General features: G+C 56.1%; 9 protein-coding genes across 9 annotated transcripts; 5 read left to right on the plus strand and 4 right to left on the minus strand.

Moving 5' to 3' along the window:
• Positions 1–55: 55 nt before the first annotated feature.
• On the minus strand, positions 56–1,158 carry K452DRAFT_276691 (uncharacterized protein). Its single transcript, XM_033539288.1, has 2 exons — positions 960–1,158; positions 56–907 (listed from the first exon to the last, which is right to left on the minus strand). Exons 1-2 carry the CDS (start codon positions 1,063–1,065, stop codon positions 156–158), a joined length of 858 nt encoding a protein of 285 aa, XP_033394576.1. The 5' UTR covers positions 1,066–1,158; the 3' UTR covers positions 56–155.
• A 123-nt stretch (positions 1,159–1,281) lies between these two features.
• Positions 1,282–5,975, plus strand: K452DRAFT_276693 (uncharacterized protein). Its single transcript, XM_033539289.1, has 4 exons — positions 1,282–1,685; positions 1,739–4,054; positions 4,129–5,386; positions 5,450–5,975. Exons 1-4 carry the CDS (start codon positions 1,350–1,352, stop codon positions 5,698–5,700), a joined length of 4,161 nt encoding a protein of 1,386 aa, XP_033394577.1. The 5' UTR covers positions 1,282–1,349; the 3' UTR covers positions 5,701–5,975.
• A 1,091-nt stretch (positions 5,976–7,066) lies between these two features.
• On the plus strand, positions 7,067–7,957 carry K452DRAFT_300920 (uncharacterized protein; the record flags this gene model as incomplete). The annotated part of the gene is made up of 1 exon (XM_033542384.1): positions 7,067–7,957. One exon carries the CDS (start codon positions 7,067–7,069, stop codon positions 7,955–7,957), a length of 891 nt encoding a protein of 296 aa, XP_033394578.1.
• A 10-nt stretch (positions 7,958–7,967) lies between these two features.
• On the plus strand, positions 7,968–9,530 carry K452DRAFT_255791 (uncharacterized protein). The gene is made up of 2 exons (XM_033538370.1): positions 7,968–8,866; positions 8,928–9,530. The coding sequence occupies exons 1-2, from the start codon at positions 8,434–8,436 to the stop codon at positions 9,308–9,310; spliced, it is 816 nt and encodes a 271-aa protein (XP_033394579.1). The 5' UTR covers positions 7,968–8,433; the 3' UTR covers positions 9,311–9,530.
• A 711-nt stretch (positions 9,531–10,241) lies between these two features.
• K452DRAFT_194578 (uncharacterized protein) lies at positions 10,242–10,805 on the minus strand (the record flags this gene model as incomplete). Its single annotated transcript, XM_033535917.1, has 1 exon — positions 10,242–10,805. A coding segment is annotated over one exon (564 nt), but the record flags the coding sequence as incomplete, so codon positions are not given.
• Positions 10,806–12,117: 1,312 nt separating this feature from the next.
• Positions 12,118–13,411, minus strand: K452DRAFT_300923 (uncharacterized protein; the record flags this gene model as incomplete). The annotated part of the gene is made up of 6 exons (XM_033542385.1): positions 12,118–12,579; positions 12,634–12,723; positions 12,775–12,925; positions 12,985–13,001; positions 13,088–13,204; positions 13,262–13,411. 6 exons carry the CDS (start codon positions 13,409–13,411, stop codon positions 12,118–12,120), a joined length of 987 nt encoding a protein of 328 aa, XP_033394581.1.
• Positions 13,412–13,547: 136 nt separating this feature from the next.
• K452DRAFT_85496 (uncharacterized protein) lies at positions 13,548–14,211 on the plus strand. The gene has a single exon (XM_033547236.1). The coding sequence runs from the start codon at positions 13,749–13,751 to the stop codon at positions 14,169–14,171; it is 423 nt and encodes a 140-aa protein (XP_033394582.1). The 5' UTR covers positions 13,548–13,748; the 3' UTR covers positions 14,172–14,211.
• A 3,673-nt stretch (positions 14,212–17,884) lies between these two features.
• Positions 17,885–19,380, minus strand: K452DRAFT_233702 (uncharacterized protein; the record flags this gene model as incomplete). The annotated part of the gene is made up of 4 exons (XM_033537323.1): positions 17,885–18,072; positions 18,132–19,074; positions 19,126–19,154; positions 19,209–19,380. The coding sequence occupies 4 exons, from the start codon at positions 19,378–19,380 to the stop codon at positions 17,885–17,887; spliced, it is 1,332 nt and encodes a 443-aa protein (XP_033394583.1).
• Positions 19,381–19,962: 582 nt separating this feature from the next.
• K452DRAFT_233557 (uncharacterized protein) lies at positions 19,963–21,410 on the plus strand (the record flags this gene model as incomplete). The annotated part of the gene is made up of 3 exons (XM_033537313.1): positions 19,963–20,118; positions 20,172–20,581; positions 20,636–21,410. 3 exons carry the CDS (start codon positions 19,963–19,965, stop codon positions 21,408–21,410), a joined length of 1,341 nt encoding a protein of 446 aa, XP_033394584.1.
• Between the last annotated feature and the right edge of the window lie 1,049 nt (positions 21,411–22,459).

Raw genomic sequence — 22,459 nt, forward strand, 5'->3', positions numbered from 1 at the left:
CAAGTCACTCCTTCACTACCCGGACTACACGTCGGTTCTATGCAAGGGAGTGTGTCACCGCAGTACAAAATACGCTTTTTGTACGAGTACATTCATCTGCACGAGGTTCTATCCGTACCCATAAGCCGGCCTGTTATGCCCTGTTAGCTGCGTATCTACTCTGTCTTCCATTCGTCGAACTCCTCTCCCAGGTGCTCTTTTAACTTTGCAAAACTCTTCCCAAAGTTGCGCTGACATCTCCAGCAAACGAACTCGCGGTTCATGTAGCCCGCGCGTCCTGGATGCCTGCGCGGGTCGTCCTGCGGAAGCGGGAAAGCTTCAAGAGGTACGAGGAACGGAGTCGAGAAGCTATTGTAATGCTTCCGGTGCTTCAAGCAGGGCGAGTTTCTGTCCGGCGAGAGGCAATGGATGTGCAAGTTGCTCATGGAGGGGTATGCGTGGATGCCAGTGAGCAGGCCTTGCGACCAATCACGGCCCTCTGGAAGCTCATCCGGACCGGGAGTGTCATCCGAGTCCATGGCTTCATTGCGTGCTTGGTCCTGCTTCGAGCCTCGGCCGTATCTGCGTCGTAGTTCGCTGGCAACAATCTGCTTGACCTTTTCGAGCTCGGCCTTGCAGGCTTCAAGAAACTTGGCGTCCTCGAATGCATCATATGGATGTAAGAGCGTCTTGGCCGGGTCGCGCGGCAGCAGCAGGAGATGAATGACAGATTTTGGGTACATGTCGTTGATGACAACCCAGTCATCCGTGTACGAGATGACACGCTCCGGGCCAAATGCCTCCGGATGAGCAATGTAAGCTCCTAAGCCATCTCTACCGAAGAAGGTGGTGGTGGCGCCTGGGACGGAGGTGGATTTGTAGCTTTGCTTGGTTGTATTTGGCCGTTTGCGCATCATGAGCTCTGTAACTGTCAATCTTCAGTCTGGTCTCCTTACCCGCAGTGAATTCGCATTACGCACATGCATTGGAGCGCTTGTTCGTTGACGGATCCGGTGCCGAGACGGCTTCCCCAGTCATCTCCTCTTCAGTGATGGCATCTTGTGCGTGTTTGCCGCTGTCGGCCATGTTCCGGACTAGAGATTTATTCGCTGAGAGTCTATACGAATAGGGAATCTTGGAGGGTGCAAACGAAGTTGACAGGCACAACCGGATTGTTCGAGAAGTGCCCGTCGTCGGAAGGAAGTACCGTGGATGCGTCATGCCGTCGCCGTCGACCCTTGCAGCTTGCGTATTTCAGCCCTACGGCAGAATTTCGTCCACCCCCGCGAATCTTCCCCGCCAAGCGCACTCATCTCGATGGATTCCCTACCCCAACACCATTCACTCTCGCCACTTCGACCCGTACGAGGATGCCGAAGAACCCGCACCCCCCGCGCGGCGGCGGTGGTTCCAAAAAGTCCGCCCCGTCTCCCGCTAACGCCGAGGACACGAGTTACATAGTCTTCTCCAATGCGAAGGGCGACTCGAAGAAGAACAAGAACAAGAGCGATGCCGCGCAAGGAGCCTCCGACAATAGCAAGGGCAAGGCCAAAGGAAAGAGTGCTGTTGAGCTGCACGAGGCCGGTCCTCCAAAGCCCGACACCCGCACCATAATCGGCGGCGCATCATGGACTGGCAAGCTCCCGGTCAACATGCTCTCTGAACACTGTCAGAAGCAGAAATGGGAGAAGCCCGATTACACTATGGTTTGTAAATATGCGGCGAGAGTGGCTGTATTGTCAAGCTAACCAAAGTCCAGAACAAAGTCAAGAACGGCTTCGTCGCGCACGTTAACCTCAAGTACACTAACCCCAAGACACGGGAGACGACAACAGTTCCCCCAGTAAGGCTTCCTGTGGAACAACAAGATCTCGGGGTCCAACCTACTGCCCTGGAAGCGCGTCATTTTGCCGCAGCCTATACTCTCTTCCGGGTAGCCAACATGAAGAACATCCACATGATGATGCCGCCCACCTACCGCGACCTTTGGAAAGGACCATTTACGGATATGAAGAAAACGGACACAAAGGAAGGGAAAGGATGGATGTACGAGGCTGATCCTTTCGTGGCATTCAAGGAGCGGGAGGCTGTCAAAGCCGAAGCCGCTAAGAGGCGCGAGGAGACTGCCAAACAAAAGGATAAGGAACAAAACCAGCCCAAGGGCCCAGGCCAGGCTAGCAGTAACAGTAACCTCATGCGGGGCTGGACTCGGGTACCAAAGATCGACATGGGTAAGAGAATCAGGACGGAAATTGAAAGCCTCATCAGACGTGATGCTGTGTGGAATCCGCACAATGTTCAAATGCCAAAGGACCAGCGTGCTCGTGTCATAAAGGAAATCACCGAGCTTGGTTTCCGCAAGAGCCATGTTGAGGAAGCGGCAGAAGTTTGCAAGGATCGCGAGGAAATACTGGAATGGCTCCTTATTCATGTTCCCGAGGACGATCTCCCCAGCTGGAGTTTACCGGAGGGATATACCGCAGGGATCAGTATGGCTAGTGGAAACCTCAAACGAGAAGCTGCCATTAAACGCCTAGCCGCTACCGGTTATGCCGTGGAACTTTGCGAAGAGGCGTTGGATGCCTTTCGTGGAGATGAAGCCAAGGCAGCTGGCCTGCTACAAGCTCGTTTGCTTGGCGATGATCAGCTTGCAGAGCAACTCTCAAGCTTGGATATGAGCGAGTCCAACGAAACCTATGAGAAAATGGATGACCCGTGGGCTGAAGAGCAGACTACTCTGTCGGCCATTTATGACGAGAAGTATAATTTAAGCAGTCCCGATCAGTGCCAGATCCGGCTTGAGGTCACTGGGGACAACAAAACGGACTTCTCCTTGCATGTTCGGAAGCCTTATGGTCCATACCCGAATGTCCTCCCTATCATCTCGATCCAAGCGAAGATTCCAGCTTATATACGCCTCAGCATAATTAAACAGGTATTAGCACAGGCACAAGAAAGCTTCCTCGGAGAACAAATGATCTTCAACATTGTGGACTGGCTAGAGCATGAGATACCCGGCGTCATCGAAAATCCAGGTCGTCTCACTGATGTTTCCTCTGCAATTGCTGCCGCCGATACCGGCGCGCACACGAAAGAAGTCCAAAAGAAGGAGGGTCGTCAACGCCGCCCAAGGCGTGTTGACTGGCGGCCCGGTACTCCAAGCAGCTTGCGTATACTTGAAGGGTGGCAGTCGAGGCTTAATAGCTCAGCTGGTCAGCGTATGTTACGCGCTCGTCAAAATCTTCCTGCGTGGCAGTTAGAAGAGGCTATTGTAGAGGCCGTGAATAAGCACCAAGTTGTTATCATTTCGGGAGAGACAGGATCCGGAAAGTCGACTCAGTCCGTACAATTTGTGCTGGACGATCTGTATCGACGTCAACTCGGCGAAGCAGCGAACATCGTTTGCACTCAACCACGACGTATCTCCGCGCTGGGTCTAGCAGACAGGGTGGCTGACGAGCGATGTGGTGCTGTCGGTGACGAAGTCGGATACTCTATCCGCGGCGAGTCGAGATACAAGCACGGCGTCACAAAGCTTACCTTCATGACGACCGGTGTTCTGCTCCGCCGATTGCAGACCTCTGGTGGTCGTCCTGAGGATGTTGTGGCTTCTTTGGCAGACATCACTCACGTCGTTGTCGACGAAGTTCACGAGCGTAGTCTCGATACCGATTTCCTTCTCGTCCTGCTTCGGGACGTCCTCAAGCAGCGCAAGGACCTTAGAGTCATTCTCATGAGTGCCACGCTTGACGCGGACATGTTCGCAAACTACTTCAAGCCGGCAGTCGGTGCAGTTGGGATGATTGAGATCCAAGGCCGCACTCATCCTGTGACTGACTTCTACGTCGACGACGTGGTCCGCATGACAGGCTTCAATGGGCACACCACGGATGAAGACTGGGACGATGGGTCTGCGCAAAAGGGAATTAGTGATACGCTGAGAAGTATCGGCATGGGTATCAACTACGACCTGATTGCGAAGACTGTACGGCATATAGACTCGGAGTTGGGGACCCAGGATGGCGCAATTTTGATCTTCTTGCCTGGAACCATGGAGATCGACAAGACGCTACAGGTATGTGTTTTCTGGACTATCTTCGCCAGTTCCAACAGGTATCTAGTTCGATGACGGACTAACAATGAATGCAGGCTTTGCGTTCGATGCCAAACGTTCTTGGCCTTCCCTTACACGCATCTCTTCTCCCAGCAGAACAACGTCGCGTTTTCCCTCCAGCACCCAAGGGAATGAGAAAAGTCATCGCCAGCACGAACGTTGCCGAGACTTCTATCACCATCGAGGATGTGGTAGCTGTTATTGATACGGGTCGCGTCAAGGAAACCAGCTTCGACCCTTCGAACAACATGGTCAAGCTGGCTGAGACTTGGGCGTCGCGTGCAGCGTGCAAGCAGCGTCGCGGTCGTGCAGGACGTGTCCGGGCGGGCAAATGCTACAAGCTGTATACACGTAATGCCGAACAGAGCCAGATGATGGAACGTCCAGACCCGGAGATCCGACGCGTGCCGCTAGAGCAGCTGTGTCTCTCAGTCAAGGCAATGGGTGTCAAGGATGTTGCAAGCTTCCTCGCTGGCGCGCTCACGCCGCCAGACAGCATCGCGGTCGAAGGCGCCGTCGACCTGCTTGGCCGCATCGGCGCTATCGATGGCGAAGAAATGACCGCGCTCGGAAGACACCTGGCCGTCGTGCCCGCCGATCTGCGTTGCGCGAAACTCATGATCTATGGCGCAACGTTCGGTTGCTTGGAGGCCTGTCTTACGATTGCCGCGATCCTCACCATTCGCAGCCCCTTCGTCTCGCCCCAGGCTAAACGCGAAGAGTCCAAAGCTGCCCGCTCGTCCTTCGGCAAGGGCCAGGGCGACTTAATTGCCGATCTACGCGCGTACGAGAGCTGGATCGCAGTGCGGGAGAAGGGCGTTGGCGCGCGCGACGTGCGCTTCTGGTGCGAGGAGAACTTCCTCAGCGTAAACACGCTCAACGACATCAGCAGCAACCGGCGACAATACCTGTCTTCGCTGCAGGAAACAGGCTTCATTCCGTTAAGATACTCATCCTACTCCGCACAGCAGCAGCAGCAGCAGCAGCAGAGCGCGAACCTGAATCGTCACAATACGAACGACGCGCTGCTGCGCGCGCTCGTGGCCGGCTCGTTCAACCCTCAAATCGCGCGCATAGACTTCCCGGACAAGAAGTTCGCGGCGTCGGTGTCTGGCGCGGTGGAGCTGGACCCAGAGGCTCGCACGATCAAGTACTTCAACCAGGAGAACGGGCGCGTGTTTGTACATCCGTCGAGCACGCTGTTCGACGCGCAGGGCTTCCCGAGCGGCGCGACGTTCATGAGCTATTTCACCAAGATGGCGACGAGCAAGATTTTCATTCGGGACTTGACGCGTAAGTTGCTCTCTCTCCCTCTCTCTTAATCCCGTCTGGCATAGCGGCTAATGTGCAATTCAGCGTTTAATGCGTACACGCTCCTCCTCTTCTCCGGCCCCATCACGCTGGACACGCTGGGCCGCGGCATCGTCGTCGACGGATACCATCGCTTGCGCGGCTGGGCGCGCATCGGTGTCCTTGTCAGCAGGCTGCGCATGATGCTGGATGAGGCGCTAGCGAGCAAGATCGATGACCCGAGCATGGATCTCGCGGGAAGTGACGTCGTGGGTGTTGTGAGGAGGCTGGTAGAGCTGGATGGACTGGATAGGTAACGGCGAGTGAGTTCGTTGCGTTGACTTGGGTCTGGGTTATTGGGCTTTGGAATGTAGAGGTAAAGAGCGTGGTTAGAGTTGTTTGCGTAGATGGGGTTGATTTGGTTGAGCTTTTTAGAGAGCTTTGGAAGGAGTTTCTGCTTTGCTTGGATTCTTCTGGCTTTTTGTCATGTTGATTGGCTTCTTTTTTCGGAGAAATGACTTCTCTATATGAACGCTTAGCTGCTCCATCAACGTTGACAATCTCAATCCCAACCCGCTTAAACCGTCTCAGGGATATACAATCATATTTGGCTTATCATGTGCCACAGCCCACAAACCACTGCGCGAGATATCTCGACTTAAGGTAGTATATTCGCAGCCGCACGGATAATTTCAAAGTTTTCTGAACAGAGACACTCACAAAAGAATGAAGTGATTTTCGCGTTGTTGTTAGATTGCATACACAGTACGCTTTAACAGCTTCGCACAGTATCAAGAACTTTCTTCTATCTACAAGAGGGATAAATTGATCTTTGTCTTTTTCGCTGGAGAGGAATCACGTTGCTTTAATAGATATCTTTCGGTTAAAGTGTGTCCTTTGATGTAAGTTTGGTATATTTGTATGTATGTACGTGGTGGAAGATTTGCATCAGATGCGGATGCATTTCCGGCTCTATACTGTATGCAGACGCGTATAGTGAGTGCCGTATACATATTAATTGGGAGAAGAACTATGAATACTAACGGAACTAACAATCCATGCTTGAAGTTTCATTGTTCTGTTGCACAATATGCACAGATTAAAAACTCACTGTACGTATATATATGCTTCCAGAACAAGGCAGAGCAATGAATGACTGCCATTATGTGCGCTGACCAACGTCGTTTGTGTCGAGAAAACTGAAGCAGCCAAGCTTCTTTTTTGGTGTTCTCCCTGCCTTGTTTGTATATGTGTTAGTGAGGCTTTCAACCTCATCCGCTATAAGACATCCACTTGGCCTGTTTAGGCCGGCCTGCTCGGGATGTTGCAGGATGTTTCACTCCGCCTACAAAGGCTTGTACACATGCTTTTTAACGCTCCTGTTTGGGAAGTGCTTGGTTTGGAGTTCATTTCGCAAAGCTGATGGTTGTCGTTTGTTCAGTAACAAGCGCCGTCTCTTCCTCTTCCGCCACTTTGCATCCTAGATGAGAGCATGTGACTGGACGCCGCTTAGTTGAGAGCAACGCCAGGCATCAAAGTAGTGTGACTGCAGCATTCAATTCACTTGCATTCATTAACACACTTCACAGATAATTAGAAAAGCCACCCTCCACACACCCACTTCAACTCTCCACAGCACTAACCAACCCTCGCCCACCACAACCACTACCATAAACCACCAGCATGCCCGCCAGCAAACTCTCCGCGGCCAGCGGCAAGGCCGCCGCCGCCGCTTCTGCTCCAGCCTCACCCACCAGCTCGCCCCATCAAGCGCTCCTGCTACAGCAGCCCATCACGCCTGCGCCCCGGCGCTCTCACTCCATCGCCGCCACTACAACCACTACCCCGCTCAACCAAGTCGCCCGCTCCCAGCCTGGCACTGTTCCCCCCTCTACGCCTCCATCGCAGGTCGCCCCACCCCGCCCCGCTACTCCGCCCTCCGCCGGCCGCTACGAGGTCGCTGCCGAGCTGCCTCGCAGCGCCTCGCCCAGTGGTAGCGTCTTTGACTCACCTCGGCATGATGAAGGTGAAGAGAAAGCGGAGAGGGAGGAGATGGAAGAAGAAGAAGAGGCCGCGGAGCCGCGTCACCCGCTTGCGCCGCTGCCACTGCCGCTGCGCTTCGGTGCCCCTTCGTCGCCGATACAGCCGTCATCGTCGCCACCGGCTTCGCCAACCCAGCAGCAGCAACAGCAGCAGCAGCAGCCAACCCCCTCACAGCGCGCAACGTCGTCAGCGTCCTCGCCAATGCAGCGATCAACGTCCTTCCAGTTCTCTCGGACCACGTCGGCGTCATCGCCGCCGCCAGCATCACCGGACCGCTCCATGTCGATGTCGTCGCTGGTAGAGTGGTCCAGCGGGCGCGGCCGTGAGCGCCAGCTTGGCCGTCGCCGCAGCTCCGCTGCCCACGCGCCGTTCGATGTCTTTGAGGACCCGGAGCCGCCGCGCTCGCCGTCGCCCGCGACGCGCCGTAGACGTGCGGGCTGGGAGATGTATATGGAGCCGGCGTCGGATAAGGAGAATACCTCGCCGCCGAATGGGTTGGACGCTGATGGTGATGATGATTTGTTTGCGTGAGGTGGTGGTGGGGTGGAAGCAGTTTAAGTTTTTTGCTGTTTGTTGCTGTGGTGTTTTCACTGCTAACTCATTCAGTAGATGGCAAGGCTTGCTTCTTTGTACAGCTATGGTGGCTCTTTTGACTGGAGTCATTTGAGTTCAGCAAGCGAGCGAGTGGGGTGAGTTTCATTATTGTGGTATTTTTGCTTTGTATCCAAACTAATACTTTCAGCAGGTGGCAAATTTTCTTTTAGAGCGAGTCTTCTAAGTTTTCTGATTTTTTATTTATGGAGGTTGACTGGCTAGGAAAATGGGAGAAAGACGGTTGAGAGTGAGAGGTAGAGCTTTGCTGTTGCTCATGTGGAAGAAAGACGATCACACAGACAGAGATTCGACAGACGGATGATAATCTCATGAACATGTGGGTGAGGTGCAACGAGGTCGATGAGGGCGGCTTGGCGGAACGAGACCCTAAGCCCAAAACGAACTAAGGCGGAATGCGACTTGGAGATTTTTTGCGCGCCGCACAGCTCCAACGCGCGACGTCGAGCTTTACCACGCACACCGACAAACTCACCACCACCACCACCACCACCACTACCACCACAATGGCCAAGGACAAGGACGTAAAGGTCAAGAAGGACAAGAAGGAGAAGCGCTCCGAGACCGACGGCGTCAAGAAGAGCAAGAAGGACAAGAAGGAGAAGAAGCAGCAGCCTGAGCATGTCGCCGAGGCCCTTCTCGCCAGCCTGAGCGACACCGCCTCGGGCGCCGAGGCCAGCAAGGCCGTCGCCATTGCCAGTCGCCCCAAGGCCGACGACAGCGACGACGAGCAGACCGAGCAGGTCATCCGCGGCGCGCTGGTGCCCTTTGCCAACCCGCTGGCCGACGACAAGACGACCAAGAAGATTTTCAAGAGCGTCAAGAAGGGTACGTCCACACACCATGCACGTATGATATGACCTCCCAATCCTAACAAACTCTTCTGCAGCCGCCAAGAACAAGACGCTCAAGCGCGGCGTCAAGGAAGTCGTCAAGGCCATCCGCAAGTCGGGCACCAACCTGCCCAGCTCGTCTGCCGTCTCGGACCCCACGGCTGTCGTCGTCATCGCCGCCGACATCTCGCCCATGGACGTCATCTCGCACATCCCGGTGCTGTGCGAGGACCACAACGTGCCGTACATCTTCGTTGCGTCGCGCGCCGAGCTGGGCGCCGCCGGCAACACCAAGCGCCCCACGTCGGTCGTCATGATCTGCAAGGACCGCGGCAACAAGAAGGGCGACGGCAAGGGCGAGGACGAGGCCGACTACAAGGAGGCCTACGACGGCTTGGTCAAGGCGGTGCTCAAGGCCCAGCAGGGTGTCAAGATCTAGATTGCCGGAAAGAAGTCTTTGGATCTGTTGTTTTGACGGGAAGGGAGATGGGGAAGAGACAGACCGCAGGCAGGCGTGGAGTAATCAGATCCCGGTCTGGTGTCTTCTTTTTTTGTTCTCGGTGGTGGGCGCGAAGGGAGAGTACGAAAAAAATTAGCCCCGATTTTTTCGTTGGCATGACACACGGCGCATGAGGCGTTTATTTACTCGAACGGAGGGGTTTGATTGTACAGTGTATACGGGCATCAGAAGGGCGGGTTCACCACTGTCGACGAGGTTTTGTCCACATAGACGCTGCGCGACGCGGCCGAATTCAGGAAACCTTACTCCCACTTGGTCCAATTGGCATCTGCAACGGAGCCAGCAATCTCACAACGACACTGCTGACAGATAGAACACAAAACCGAGATTCGGAGCCGCGACCTCAATCGCCAGCTCCTAAACCCATTGACAAGCTTATTTGCAAGCAAGCCAAGTCGCGAGTTTAAGTCATGTTCCTAACTCTATAACAGCAGCGCACATCACATCGAAGCAGTGAACAAAACAATGGTGTGTCAAAACGATCCGACGATGTCAGGATCGGGTCTATTACCAAGCTCAATCAAAGCCGCAATCCCCCACACATCGGCTCTTTTCCCAATTACAAGATACTAGTCGTCATCGTCCGGTGACGAAAAATCTATCAAAACAAAAACAAAACGCCAATAGGGTATCTCATGCAAGCGCGACACCCAAGCCCCTCAAACGCCATTCAAAAGCAACGCGCTCATCTTTTTTTCCGAGCAGACAGGTAGAAAGGCAAGACAGACAGGACGGCGGACGCAAGCTAATGCGCCCACAACGGCAAGCCACCCGGCCCGCGCCCCATGCGCCTTCCATCCTCCCCATCAAACTCGACATAAGCGGGCGTGCTCGCGCCACTGCCCATGCACTCGTCCTCGCTCTCCTCCGGACTCATCATCACCAGCTCCAACCACCGCGCAAAGCGGGGCTCGACGGAGCCATGAACGCGGACGCGACGAACTCCGCGCACCTCCTCGAACAGGCGCAGGACGCTGTAGTCGGCGGCCTCGAACTGCGCCTGCCACGCCTCGATGTCGAGGCTCTCGGCGCCCGAGAAGGCGCGCGCCGCGTCTTTGGCGCTGAAGCGCGCGTCCGTGTCCAGCCGGACCGCGAGGCGCCAGTTGCGGATCAGGTTCGCGACGGAGGGTGCGGTGACGGGGCGGGAGGGCTGCACGAGGTTCGGGAGCCCCGAGAGGAGGGATGGGTGCGCCGCGAAGGTGTTGCGGCCGTAGAGCATGGGCGTGGCTTCCGCGTGGATCTGCCGGCAGGTCTGCAGGATTGCCGGGTGGATGTCTGCGCGCGGCAGGGCCCGCGCCGCGCTGTACGTCGTGCAGCGCGCTGCTTTGCGCTGCAGCGCGGGGATCGTGGGCGAGGTGAGGAGGAGGCTGTAGATCTCGTTGCGCAGCTCGGCGGGCAGGCGTAGGAATGGCGAGTCTTGGTTGACTTCTTGGGGGGCTGCTGGGGCGGGCGCGGGCGCAGATGGCTTCAGCGTGATGGTTTGTATTGCGGGCGCGGGGGCCGTGGTTGTGGTGGTAGTTGTCGACATGGTGGTGGTGAATTTATGTGTGGCCGAAAACGGATCGGATGGATGATGGTCGGTCTTCAATGGAGTGTCTTTTTCTGTGTAGAGACAGACAGTAGCAGTAGCAACAGCGAACTGTGTGGATTGATTGAATTGATTGAATGCAGAGCAGAGCAGCGCAGCAGCAGTAGTTATAAGTGATATCTCCTGACAGCTCCCCGTCGCCGCAGCAATCCAGGGTTTCCAAGAATTCCCGCTCTGGCGCGGGACATAACGGAGGCCACCTCGCGCAGAAACTCGGGCGACAGTCGGAGGCGAGGCGCGGCCGGCGGAGCGAGCGTGGCCTGGCGTAGGGCTGGGGCGGGTGGCGGCGTGGCATTGGCTGCAGTGCGCGGGCGGTGAGGCCGGGGGGTCACGCCAGACGCCTGCTGGGCTGATCTTGATCTGATGATTCGATTGCGGGAACGGGAGCGGCGCGGGAATAAATTTCGTGGCGATCCTTACTTGGGCGCCCCCGGGCCCGCTTGACTGGATGACTTGTTTGACTGTGCGACTGCGCTGCTGTGGCTTTGGGGCTGGCTGACTGGCTGGTCTGCAACACTGCCCTGCAGTTGTGGATGACTGTTGATACGCGCTGATTGCTGATGAGCCGCCTGGCCCTGCTCACGCCATCACCTGGCAATCCTGAATCCTGATAGCGATCTTTTTTCGGCGTTCGAGAACCTGATCGGTCTGCCACCCCGACGTAACACCTACCACGTACCTTTTTTATGATCGCTGTGCTCCATCCCTTATCGCTCCAGACATTGGTCTGCGCCTTGCGTGCCTGACACGAACTGCGTTTCGTTTCGTTATGGTGTGAGACCAGACAAAGAGAGGGCTTTGCATGTGAACAAAGCCCTCGTCGTGGCGCGTCCTGCGGCATGCTACGTTGTATCATCCATTCCATGGAAGTCTCCGGGTGCAGGCGAGCGGGCGGGGGCCGCTTCCGTTATCATGCTGCTGCCCTGCGCTGGTTTCGACGAGATTGCGTCGTTGTTTCACTCTCTTGCGACAGTCTCTCCTGACTCTCTCTCGCTCTGCTATAGACGTTGTAGGAAGAAGCAATTCGACGGGGCCCCGGTAACGGCCACTACGAAGTTAGTTGCAACGCCCCGTCCAACGTCCGTCCATGCGGGTCCGGATATAATTCTCCCTCCCGCATCAACGCGCATCACTGCCGTCATTTCCCGTACGTCGCGGCCAGCCTGCCCACCAAATGGTCCTTTGCCGTCAACACCTTGGCTGCCTCCCCAGCGCCTTTGTCCCGCCCATGCTCCCTGACTATCGCGCTGGGCACCGGCACCAGCCTCGCCTCGTCCAACGGATGGCAGAAGTACGCCATGCTGTATCTGTCCGCGGCGCCCCGATGCTGCTCGCCTTGAGGAAAGATGACGCGATGCACGGTGCTGCGTAGCAGGCCGTCGGTCCAGTAACTGAGCAGGTCGCCGATGTTGACAAGGATGGGCGGCACGGCGTCGTCGAGCGGGTTGACGGGCACGGGAGCCCAAGCGTTCTCCCGCGTCAGGATCTCCAGGCCCGGCTGGCCCGGCAGCTGGAAGAGCAGCGTGATGGAGCCGTAGTCGCTGTGCGCGCCGGCACGGATGTCCGTCTCGTCATGGCTCTCGGTCGGCACCGACGGATACTGCGCTGCGCGTTAGCGGTCCGCTGCGAATCTTCTAAAGCGGAGATCTCATACGTAAAGTAGGCGCAGGATGCTGCCAGAGGGGCCTTGGCTGCGGTCGTGCCGCTTCACGAACCATTCTGCCCCACCCTCATCTTCTGCGATCTGACTGATGTGAGTGGATGAGCTGGGTCGTTCGCGTGGGTGTCTGCTCACTTCGAACGCCATGCCGAATACGCGCAGGATCTTGTTGCAGAGGCCATGGCACTGGTCGGCGAATCGGCCTAGCTGAGCTTCGTGGGGTGCAAAGGGCTTGGGGAGCGGCTGGGCGGCTCTTCCGTCGACATATTCGCCAACGTTGAACGCTCTAGTGTATGTGTGTCTCAGAGGATGCAATGCCTTGGACGACCGAGGGTGGATACTGACTCTTTAAAATCACCGCGCTACGGGGCAATAGTCAGACTTATATGCAGTTGAGTGAATATATGCATCTCACGCCATGGAAAGTTTAGGCAAAATGTCATCCCACCTTTTGCGTCTTGGGGTCTAGAGTCTCACGCTGCATGCCGACCCAGCCCTGGTTCTTGTCGGGCACGTAGGGGCATTCAGCCTTGACTTGGTAGGGGGACTCAAAGAAGGTGCGGGACTTGACGCGACGGCATTAGATCGTGTGCATTATAGAGTAATGTATGTATGTATGTACCAGAGCAAACATGGCCTGAATGTCCTCTGGCGGCAGGCCGATGTCATGGTTGCGGACAAAGACGAAGCCGTGAGCAGAGGCAGCGGCCAGCAGCTGCTTGGCGACGGCCGGAGTGGGAGTGGCGATGTCGATTACAGGAATGTCAGCCATGATGATGGATGTTCGACTGTTGAGGCGGCGCAGCAACAAGACCAAGACCAAATGATAGGGCTGATTCGCGCCATACCGGATGCGGGCTTAGCGCCGAGTGCGCCCGCGGTCACTCCAAGCTTCCACCACCTACCACAGCTCCCTCGACTCCCCCGCAACCCCAAAGATTTGCGAGCGCGCCCACATTGCACCAAGGGGCGTTTGGCGTCCGGCGTTCCATATTCCTCCTCCTCCTAGTACTTGACTGCTTGCATAGGTCCATTGCTTTCTCGTTCATTACTACACTGAGTGAGACACAGACGCGCGCGACCGCACCGCTCTCACCCCCGACCTGACCATGATTTCCCCCAACGACGACTGGACTCTCGGTCTGACCGAATCCTCCAAGATCGACGAGCTCGCCGGATGCACCGTCGCCATTGACGCCGCCGACCATCTCAACCGCCTGCTCAATGACCCCCAATGGAAAGAGCCGCTGCTGCCCGCCCTCGGCGGCTTGCCCTTCGCCATGAAGCGCCTCATCCAGGACGATGTCAACCGTTTCCGCTCCCGCAACATAACTCCTTTCTTCGTCTTCAATGGCCTTGACTTTGGCAAGAAGGACAACCCGTTTCGCGCGTCGGACGAGGCTGTGCGCGTCACCTCAGACGCCTGGGAGCTCTACAACCAGTCTGAGGCCGAGCGTGCGGTCTCGACCTTTGGAGAAGCGCGTACGTACCTCTTCCCTGGCACGCTCTGTCGGGACAAATCGACGTACTAATAGTCAAGGTAGCTCCTGTCAGGTCGGATGAGATATATCGCAGCTTCCAGGCGGTGCTGCACGAGTCCAACGTCAACTTCCTCGTTGCGCCGTACAGCGCCTGGGGTCAGGTTAGTTCCAGTTTCTCCGCTACTAAACAGGATGGGTGCTGACACAGGCCAGCTGGCATACATGTCCAAGAACATGAAGCAGGTCGTCCACGCAATCGCCGGCGCATCGGAACTTATGCTCTTCGACGTCGACCAAGTCATCATAAACTGGGATTGGGAAAATGGGGATATTGTCTGGCTCAAGAGGATGCGCTGCATGGCGGACTTTGGTCACCTTTCCGCCGACCAGTTCCTGGACGCTTGTCTGCTCTCAGGCTCGGATCTTCTTCCGCCTCTCCCCTTGCTGGAGAGCGCCCCTCGCCGGAGCAAGACCAAGATCAAGAGCGCTGTCGAGATGATGATGTCATTTGGTCGCAGCGGCATCTCGGTATGTCAGCACTACCAGGACGAGCCCAAGCTTCGCTCGATGAACTACACCGACCGTTTCATGCGCACCCGCCTGGCCTTGCAGCACCACATCATCCTTAATGCAGAAGGAAAGGTGGAAGTAATCGGCATCGAGCAGGCTCCCGGCGACATTCACGAGTTTATGGGTCAACGTCTCCCGGATGAGATATATTTCTACCTGTCCAAGGGTGTTATCAGTCCTAGGATTCTGAACATCCGTACCTCGGCTGAGATTGTAGAGGTCGCCCCGCTGGATGGCGGCGAATCTCAAGAGTATCGTGAGCTCGTCAGCGAACAACTCACGTCATTACGGACCGCAACGCTCGCTTTGCTTTCTCAGCCACTTCATCGTTTCTATCAGCACAAGGATGTCACCCTCCAGGCGTGGTTCGACCGCGCAAACACCAAGACGCTTTCCATGAGGGACGCGCCGGATGTCAGGCCATCACTGTCTACTTGGAACGTCAAGGATAACGTCATTCAGGAGCAAGTGAAGCAGACAAAGGTAACTACACCCGATGTGATTCGTCTTGGAGGAAGATGACTTATCGATTTCAACAGCCGCATACTGCCATCGGTTTTGCGATCCTCTCCCTCAAGGACGCCGAATTCGTCTCGAAGACAATTAGCAAGAAGGACCCGACACAGGTTCGTCTATTCTCTGAAGGTATTGTGCATGAAGCTGATAGACAGCAGGCTCTCTATAGCCACGACGAGATTCTCTACAACGCAACCTGGCGGTTCCTCCAGCTTCGTGAATACATTGACTCAAATCACAACCTCACCCAATGGGGTAAGGCCCTGCAGACCACCCTTGCTGCGTTGAAGCACCCTGCCGAACACGAAGAGGCCGCTTTCCTCGCAATCGAGCTTGTGCGCCTCAACCTGCTTAACTCCAAGAACATGTTCCCGAGCTACGGCGGCCAACCCCTTCGCGGCACTGAAACCGACAAGCGCAACAACCTCCTCGTCTCCCGTGTCGCCTGTCTCGGCAAGCTGCGCCACAAGTCCATTGGTTTCACCGGTCCGCTGAGCAGACACCTCCTTGGATACCACTCGATCATCTCGGCCGTGCGGAATAGTCTCCGCGACCTCGCCGAGGTCAGTCTCACGACGCTGTTGCTCAACGGCGACGCCGACCGCGATCGGAACGACTTCACGGACCTCGCCCTCAAGTAAGTCACCCATGCTTGCCCTGCACAGCAAGATCCCCATGACTCTAACCAGCGACAGGCTCCCCTTCCTCCTGCCCAACGACTGCGCGCTCGGCATCGCGGTGAAGTCGTACCTCGACGAGCTGCACATGCAACCCGAGCCGACGTCGATCGAGGCCAAGGCCAGCACCAAGGCCCGCGCCGCGCAACAGTGGTTCCCGGAGAGCATCGACCTAGGCTCGGATCTGCGCATCGCGTTTGAGCTATGGGACGCGGTGTATGCGGGCGTCAAGGTCGCGGGCTCGGCGGTCAAGGATCGCCAGGTCTGGGACGAGACGGACGCTTGGTTGTTGACTAGGCGCTAGAGGGGCCGCGGCGGCTGGACTTGGATGGGTGGGGTGGGGGAGAACGAACGCTTTGCTGCGTTGCGGTGTGGTATGGTGTGGTGTGTTGTGTTGTGTTGTGGAAGGAGAAAGGAAAAAAGCCAACGATGATGGGGTGTGCGTGTACGCGCGCTCTTTTGATAAGGCAACCTAGGTGAGGCGGGACGGGCCGGGCGTGGCTTCGATGAACTGTATAACTGTATGTATGTGTGAAGGGGAAGGGCTTCTTACCGGTGGATGTGGATTGGAAAGCGTCGGCGGTCGACGGATGGATGGATGGATGGATGGCTGGATAGTCGGATAGTCAGATGGATGGATGGAGAGGAAGGGCCCTGGCTCGGCATGGCACGGCATGGCTCAGCTCAGCTCAGCTTGGCTCGGCTGCGCCTATTTACCTAGCTACTTACCTACTTACCTACCTACCTACGTGCGTATGTGGTATCTATCTACTCAATTACCCAATTACTCTGTTGCTCCGCGTCTATGTATGTATGTATGTATGTATGTATGTATGTATGTATGTATGTGGATGGCGAGGGTTGTGCCGGGGAGTATTGTGTCTAGGCATCCTTCCTATTGATCGTATCCTTCTGATGCTATGCTATGCTATGCTTCCTAGCCCATGCTAGCCTAGCCGCTCGAGCGTCGGACTTGTGTTTGTCTTGCCTTGTCTTTTTCGTTTTTCTTCTAGCTTCTTCTTTTTGTCTGCACCTCTTCTTCTTCTTCTTCTTCTTCTTCTTCTTCTGCTGGCGATGGACGAGGGAGTAAAGCGGGGAAGGAGAAGTGGATAGTGTGTAGTGTAGTGCAGTGCATTCGCTTCCTAGCTACCTTACCTACCTATCTAGATGTCTATCTGGGTATCGCGTATCTGAGTGGGTGTTTTAGCTTGTGTGTGTTTGTGTGTGTTTGATGTGTTTATACAACCAAATCTACGGTTTTCCTCATCTGTTTCAAGAAAGCCGCGTTACTTTGTAGATATTAGCCTGGATACGGGGTTGTCTGATCATGGTGTGTAAATTCGTCTCTATCGGTAGTCGGTCTTGAGAGGTGTTGATGTGATTAGGGGTAGGGGTAAGGTGGGGTTTTGTTAGGCTAGATCTTTGTGTAGAGTCTTAGGATATAGTGTTAAGGGATAACGATGGTGGGCTATGTTTTCGCTTTCTTGAACATGTTCTAGGACGTACATGACTGAGTAGTTCAGAGCTGCCGTCCTCTGCAACAATACAGTGCACTTCACCACATGCAGCACAAGCATAGTCCCAAGTAAAAATGTTTAAGAAATCCATCTTTTCCAATTTTTTTCCTTGTCAAACTTTCGAATTACGTAGTTTGCTACCAACATGACGCCTTACATGATGATGATGCATGCCAGGCATGCCATGCCCATGCCTCGCCTATCTACCGACGCCCCTCCACCCAAAGTACAAAAGCTACAAACGCGCAAAAGAACAGCAGATAGAGCGGGGAGTAGACGGGGGAGAGAAGTAAGCGCGCGCTGCGAAAAACACGTGCTATATGGTACATGTGGCGAATGCGTTACGTGGAGATTTGTTTACATCCAGGCCGTGGAGAGAGGCATCGAGAAGGGCGCAACCGGCTTTTTAACTTTTGGAGGGTCGTTCGCGGCGTGAGGGTGGGATATATGAACGGGGCTGCTCGTCGTCGTCACATGGACATATTTACTCCATGATGCGGGTGACGAGACCGGTGGCGACGGTGCGGCCACCCTCACGGACGTTGAAGCGCTGACCGATCTCAATGGGCGAGGGGTGGTGGATCTCGCAGACCATCTCGACGTTGTCACCGGGCATGACCATCTTGTCCTGCTCCTCGAACTCGGTGGGCCAGGTGAGAGAGGCAGCCTCATCTGTGGGGAGCAGTTAGCTTCAGTTCGTGGCACTAAATACAAAGGCATTGATCACTTACCGGCAGTACGGAGGAAGACCTGGGGGCGGTAGTTGCTGTGGAAACCGGTGTGACGGCCACCCTCGTCCTTGCTCAGGACGTACAGGGAGCACAGGAACTTCCTGTGCGCCTTGGAGGTACCGGGGGCGGCAATGACCATACCGCGCTTGACTTCCTCACGCTTGATACCACGGAGAAGCAGACCGGAGTTGTCACCGGCACGGGACTCGTCGCAGGACTTCTTGAAGGTCTCGATGTCGGTGACCTTGGTCTTGATGGGAGTGGGGTTCTTGCCGACAATCTCGACTTCGGAATCCTTCTTCAGGATACCGCGCTCGACACGGCCGGAAGCAACGGTACCACGACCGGAGATGGAGAAGACGTCCTCGACGGACATGAGGAAGGGCTTGTCAAGGGCGCGCTCGGGGGTGGGAATCCAAGTGTCGACGGCCTCGAGAAGCTTGTCAATGGACTCGACACCAATCTCCTTCTCCCTGTTCTCAAGGGCGCAAAGGGCAGAGCCCATGACGATGGGGGTGTCGTCACCCTCGAAGCCGTACGAGGTGAGCAGCTCCCTCATCTCCATCTCGACGAGCTCCAACATTTCCTTATCGTCAACGGCGTCGACCTTGTTGACGAAGACAACAATCTTCTGGACACCGACCTGGCGGGCGAGCAGCAAGTGCTCACGGGTCTGGGGCATCTGTCCGTCCGAGGCAGCGACGACAATGATGGCACCGTCCATGTTGGCAGCACCCGTAATCATGTTCTTGATGTAATCGGCGTGACCGGGGCAGTCGACGTGGGCGTAGTGCCTGTTGTCGGTCTGGTACTCGATGTGGGCGGTGGAAATGGTGATACCACGCTTGCGCTCCTCGGGAGCCTTGTCAATGGCACCATACTCGAGGAAGCTGGCGTAGCCCTTCTCGGCCTGGCGCTTGGTGATGGCGGCGGTCAAGGTGGTCTACAATGGTCAGCACGAATGCGCGTGCAGCAGTGGCAATTGGAGCTTTACCTTGCCGTGATCGACGTGACCAATGGTACCTGGGCCATTGTCAGCGAACGCGTTGGCGACGCGTACCTAGATGGCGGGCTTACCGATGTTGACGTGGGGCTTGCTACGCTCAAAGGCAGCGGCGTAGTTGCGGACGGCACCCATGTACTGAGCAGAGCCCTGGAGGCCCAGAGTCTGCTGCAGCGGGTTGGCGCCGGAGCGCTGGCGGAAAGCCGCGCGGGAAGTGCGCAGGAAAGCGCGAGTAAAGGCAGACATGGTTGGCAGCACCCTACGACGGAACGAAAGAAGAAGGAAAGAGGAAATGAGGGGTTGGGGCGATGGATGGAGGGAGGAGGGCGAAGTGCTCGAGGTTGGCGGCGAGCGGAACAATTTCTGAGCTCGCGCGCCGCAACGCCCGGCGCACGTGACGGCCGTGCGGGAGCTCTGCGGCGGAAGTCGATGCGGAGAAAAGGTGCGTGCAAGTCCAAGAGGGACGACGTTGAAAAATCACCAGCCGGAGCTCTTGATTGACGCCTCCGCACCCCCCTCTCTTTCTTTCTCTTGCCTCGTTCCCTCTCGCTCCTCTCGCGTTGATCCCACCTTAGAGCTCCTCCCACTACCGAGGTCCGCCAGCTCCATTTTCGTCATCGCATTCGCAGCCCGCCCAACATGCTCCTCCGCGCCTGCACCAGACGCGCAGCTTTCCCGTCGAGCTTCAGCTCACGGTCGCTTTCCTGCAGCCCCGCCATGCCGCTGAGAGCCAAGATCACCCAGCCCGCCTTCCGCCAGGTCTGTACCTAATCCCCACATTTCAATGCCCGTCGTCCGGTACCGCTAACGCCCACCAAACAGTACTCGATGGATAGCGTGGCCATTAAGGAGCAACCCGGCGACGAGCCCGACGATGTCCTCTTCGATCGCATCTACGGCGTGCGCACCATCCAGCTCAACAGGCCCAAGAAGCTCAACTCCCTCAATGGCTCCATGGCGCGTAAAATAATACCCAGGCTACAAGTGCGGTCCCCGCTCCAACCCACTGGAGCCACTGCTGATGACGATATGTGCAGGAATGGTCAAACTCGCAACTCGCCAACGTTGTCATCGTCAAGGGTGCTGGCCGCGCGCTCTGCGCCGGTGGAGATGTCGCGGCCCTGGCCAAGCTGAACCAGGAAGGCCCCGAAGGCCAGCAGCAGTCGAAAGACTACTTTGCCCTCGAATACAAGCTCGACCACCTCATTGCTACCTACACCAAGCCTTTCATCTCCTTCATGGACGGAATCACCATGGGTGGTGGTGTTGGCCTGAGCGTGCATGCCCCGTTCAGGATAGCTACCGAGAACACGATCTTTGCTATGCCCGAGACTACCATTGGCTTCTTCCCGGATGTCGGCGCTAGTTTCTTCCTCCCGAGGATGGACGGACAGATGGGCACGTACTTGGCCCTGACAAGTGAGCAGCTGAGGGGCGTGGATGCTTTGTAAGAAGCTCTAGACACTGTCGTCTTCGGTTATAGTTCTAACTGCGTTCCCAGCTACCACGGCATCGCAACCCATTTCATCCACTCCTCGTCTCTCCCCGACCTCGAGGCTCGTCTTGCCGAACTCACCTTCAAGGATTACGATTCTCTGCAGGAACGCTACCACGTAATCAATGCCACCATTGAGGAATACGTCACGGGCTTGCCCGAATCGAGACCTGCCATCTCGGGACCACTCCGCATGGCCATTGACGAGTGCTTCGGGCCCCACAGGCAGTCTATCGGCGACATAATCGGTGCGCTGAACATGGTCAAGGAGTCTGGCAACCCGCTGCTGGGCGAATGGGCTGAGAAGACCATCAACACGATGCAGCAGCGTTCGCCGACGTCGGTTCTTGTTGCACTGAAGCAGATGCGCATCGGAGAGGAGTGGAGCATCTCGGAGGCGTTCCAGCGCGAGCACGCCATTGCGTCCAAGTTCATGGAGCACCCCGACTTTGTCGAGGGCGTCACGGCGCGCCTGGTGCGCAAGCAAAAGGAGCGCCCCAATTGGCAACCCGGCGCATTCGAGGACCTCAGCGTCCCGGACATTGAGAAGTTCTTCACCAGCACGTCGTCGCTCGAGCTGCTGAACACGGCCTCCGAGGCCAATTACAAAAAATACCCGCACGCGTGGATTGGCCTTCCGCGCGAAGCTGACGTCCTCAAGACCCGCGTTAACCTGGAGAACAACAAGCAAACGGTGCGACACTTCTTGCAGGAGACGAACAACAAGGTGGGCGTGAGGGAGAAGGTTGAGGAGATTCTCTCGAGGCACTACGCTGCGTAGACGGTGGCTGTGGGCCTGGATCTGTTGTAGGTTGTGTTGTTGCTGTATGTAAGAGCGCGCAAGAGTGGCGTGTAGATTTGCGCTGTAGAATACCAAGATTTTAGTTTTTACATTGCGGTCCAGCGCGTGTTACGGCAGAGTCGTACTGTAGTTCACTTCCATCAGAGAGAGCCCCCCTCCTCTATCCTTGAGAGCTCTATCGACTCGATCCCACCAGTTTGGACCCCGTATCGCGCGGAGGCGAGACAGCGCACCGCCAACACCTCAACTAACTAGGTAGCGCCACCTCAGCCGCATGCACTCACACACGCCCGCCCACGCACGCATCCCCTCCTCGTGCGCACCACGCCATAAGGTACGTAAGCCGCCTACGTCGCCACCGGAACGGACGAACTCACGCGTGTGCGTACGTGCGTAGCGTAGCGGGCGTGTGCTGTCCCTCCTTTCCCTTTTTTTCGCACCAAGCGAAAAGTTTACAGACTTAGGTACGGCGTGGTGGTGGTGAACCGTGGCGCAGCGGCGAGGCGTGCGCGGACTGGCGGGTCGGCGCGAGCTTAGCGCGCGTGGGGTGCGAGTGCGGGTAAGGGTGCGGGTGGTGGGGATGCGAGGCCGAGGGGAGGGTTTGGTGTGTTGGGTTAGGTTGTTAGTTTGTTTGTTTACTTGTTTGTGTTTGTATTTATGTTTGTTCGCTAATTACCTAGTGGTTCGGAGTTGTGGTGGCGGCTTGGGATTGGAGTTTGTTTGCTGGTGTGGACACACTTAATGTTGAAAGCAAGAGTCTGTCGCTTTGTGTGGAAGCTTTTTTTTTTTTTTTTTTTTTTTTTTTTTTTTTTTTTTTGTTGTGTGTGTGCTGGGTGAAGGTAAGCTTCCTGCGTCTCCTGGGAACTTGCTGTTTGGATTGGGTCGATCTCGGGGGTTGAAGTCTAGACAATGTATGAGTGTTGTTCATTTCCATATTGATTCAAGAAATATTTTTTTTAATTTGTCTGGTACCAATGTGTTAACTCTGTAGATGGCTGCCTACGGATTGTTAGGAGCAGGTCCAGGCC

This window comes from Aplosporella prunicola (genome assembly GCF_010093885.1).
Source record: "Aplosporella prunicola CBS 121167 unplaced genomic scaffold K452scaffold_22, whole genome shotgun sequence".
Lineage (NCBI taxonomy): Eukaryota > Fungi > Ascomycota > Dothideomycetes > Botryosphaeriales > Aplosporellaceae > Aplosporella > Aplosporella prunicola.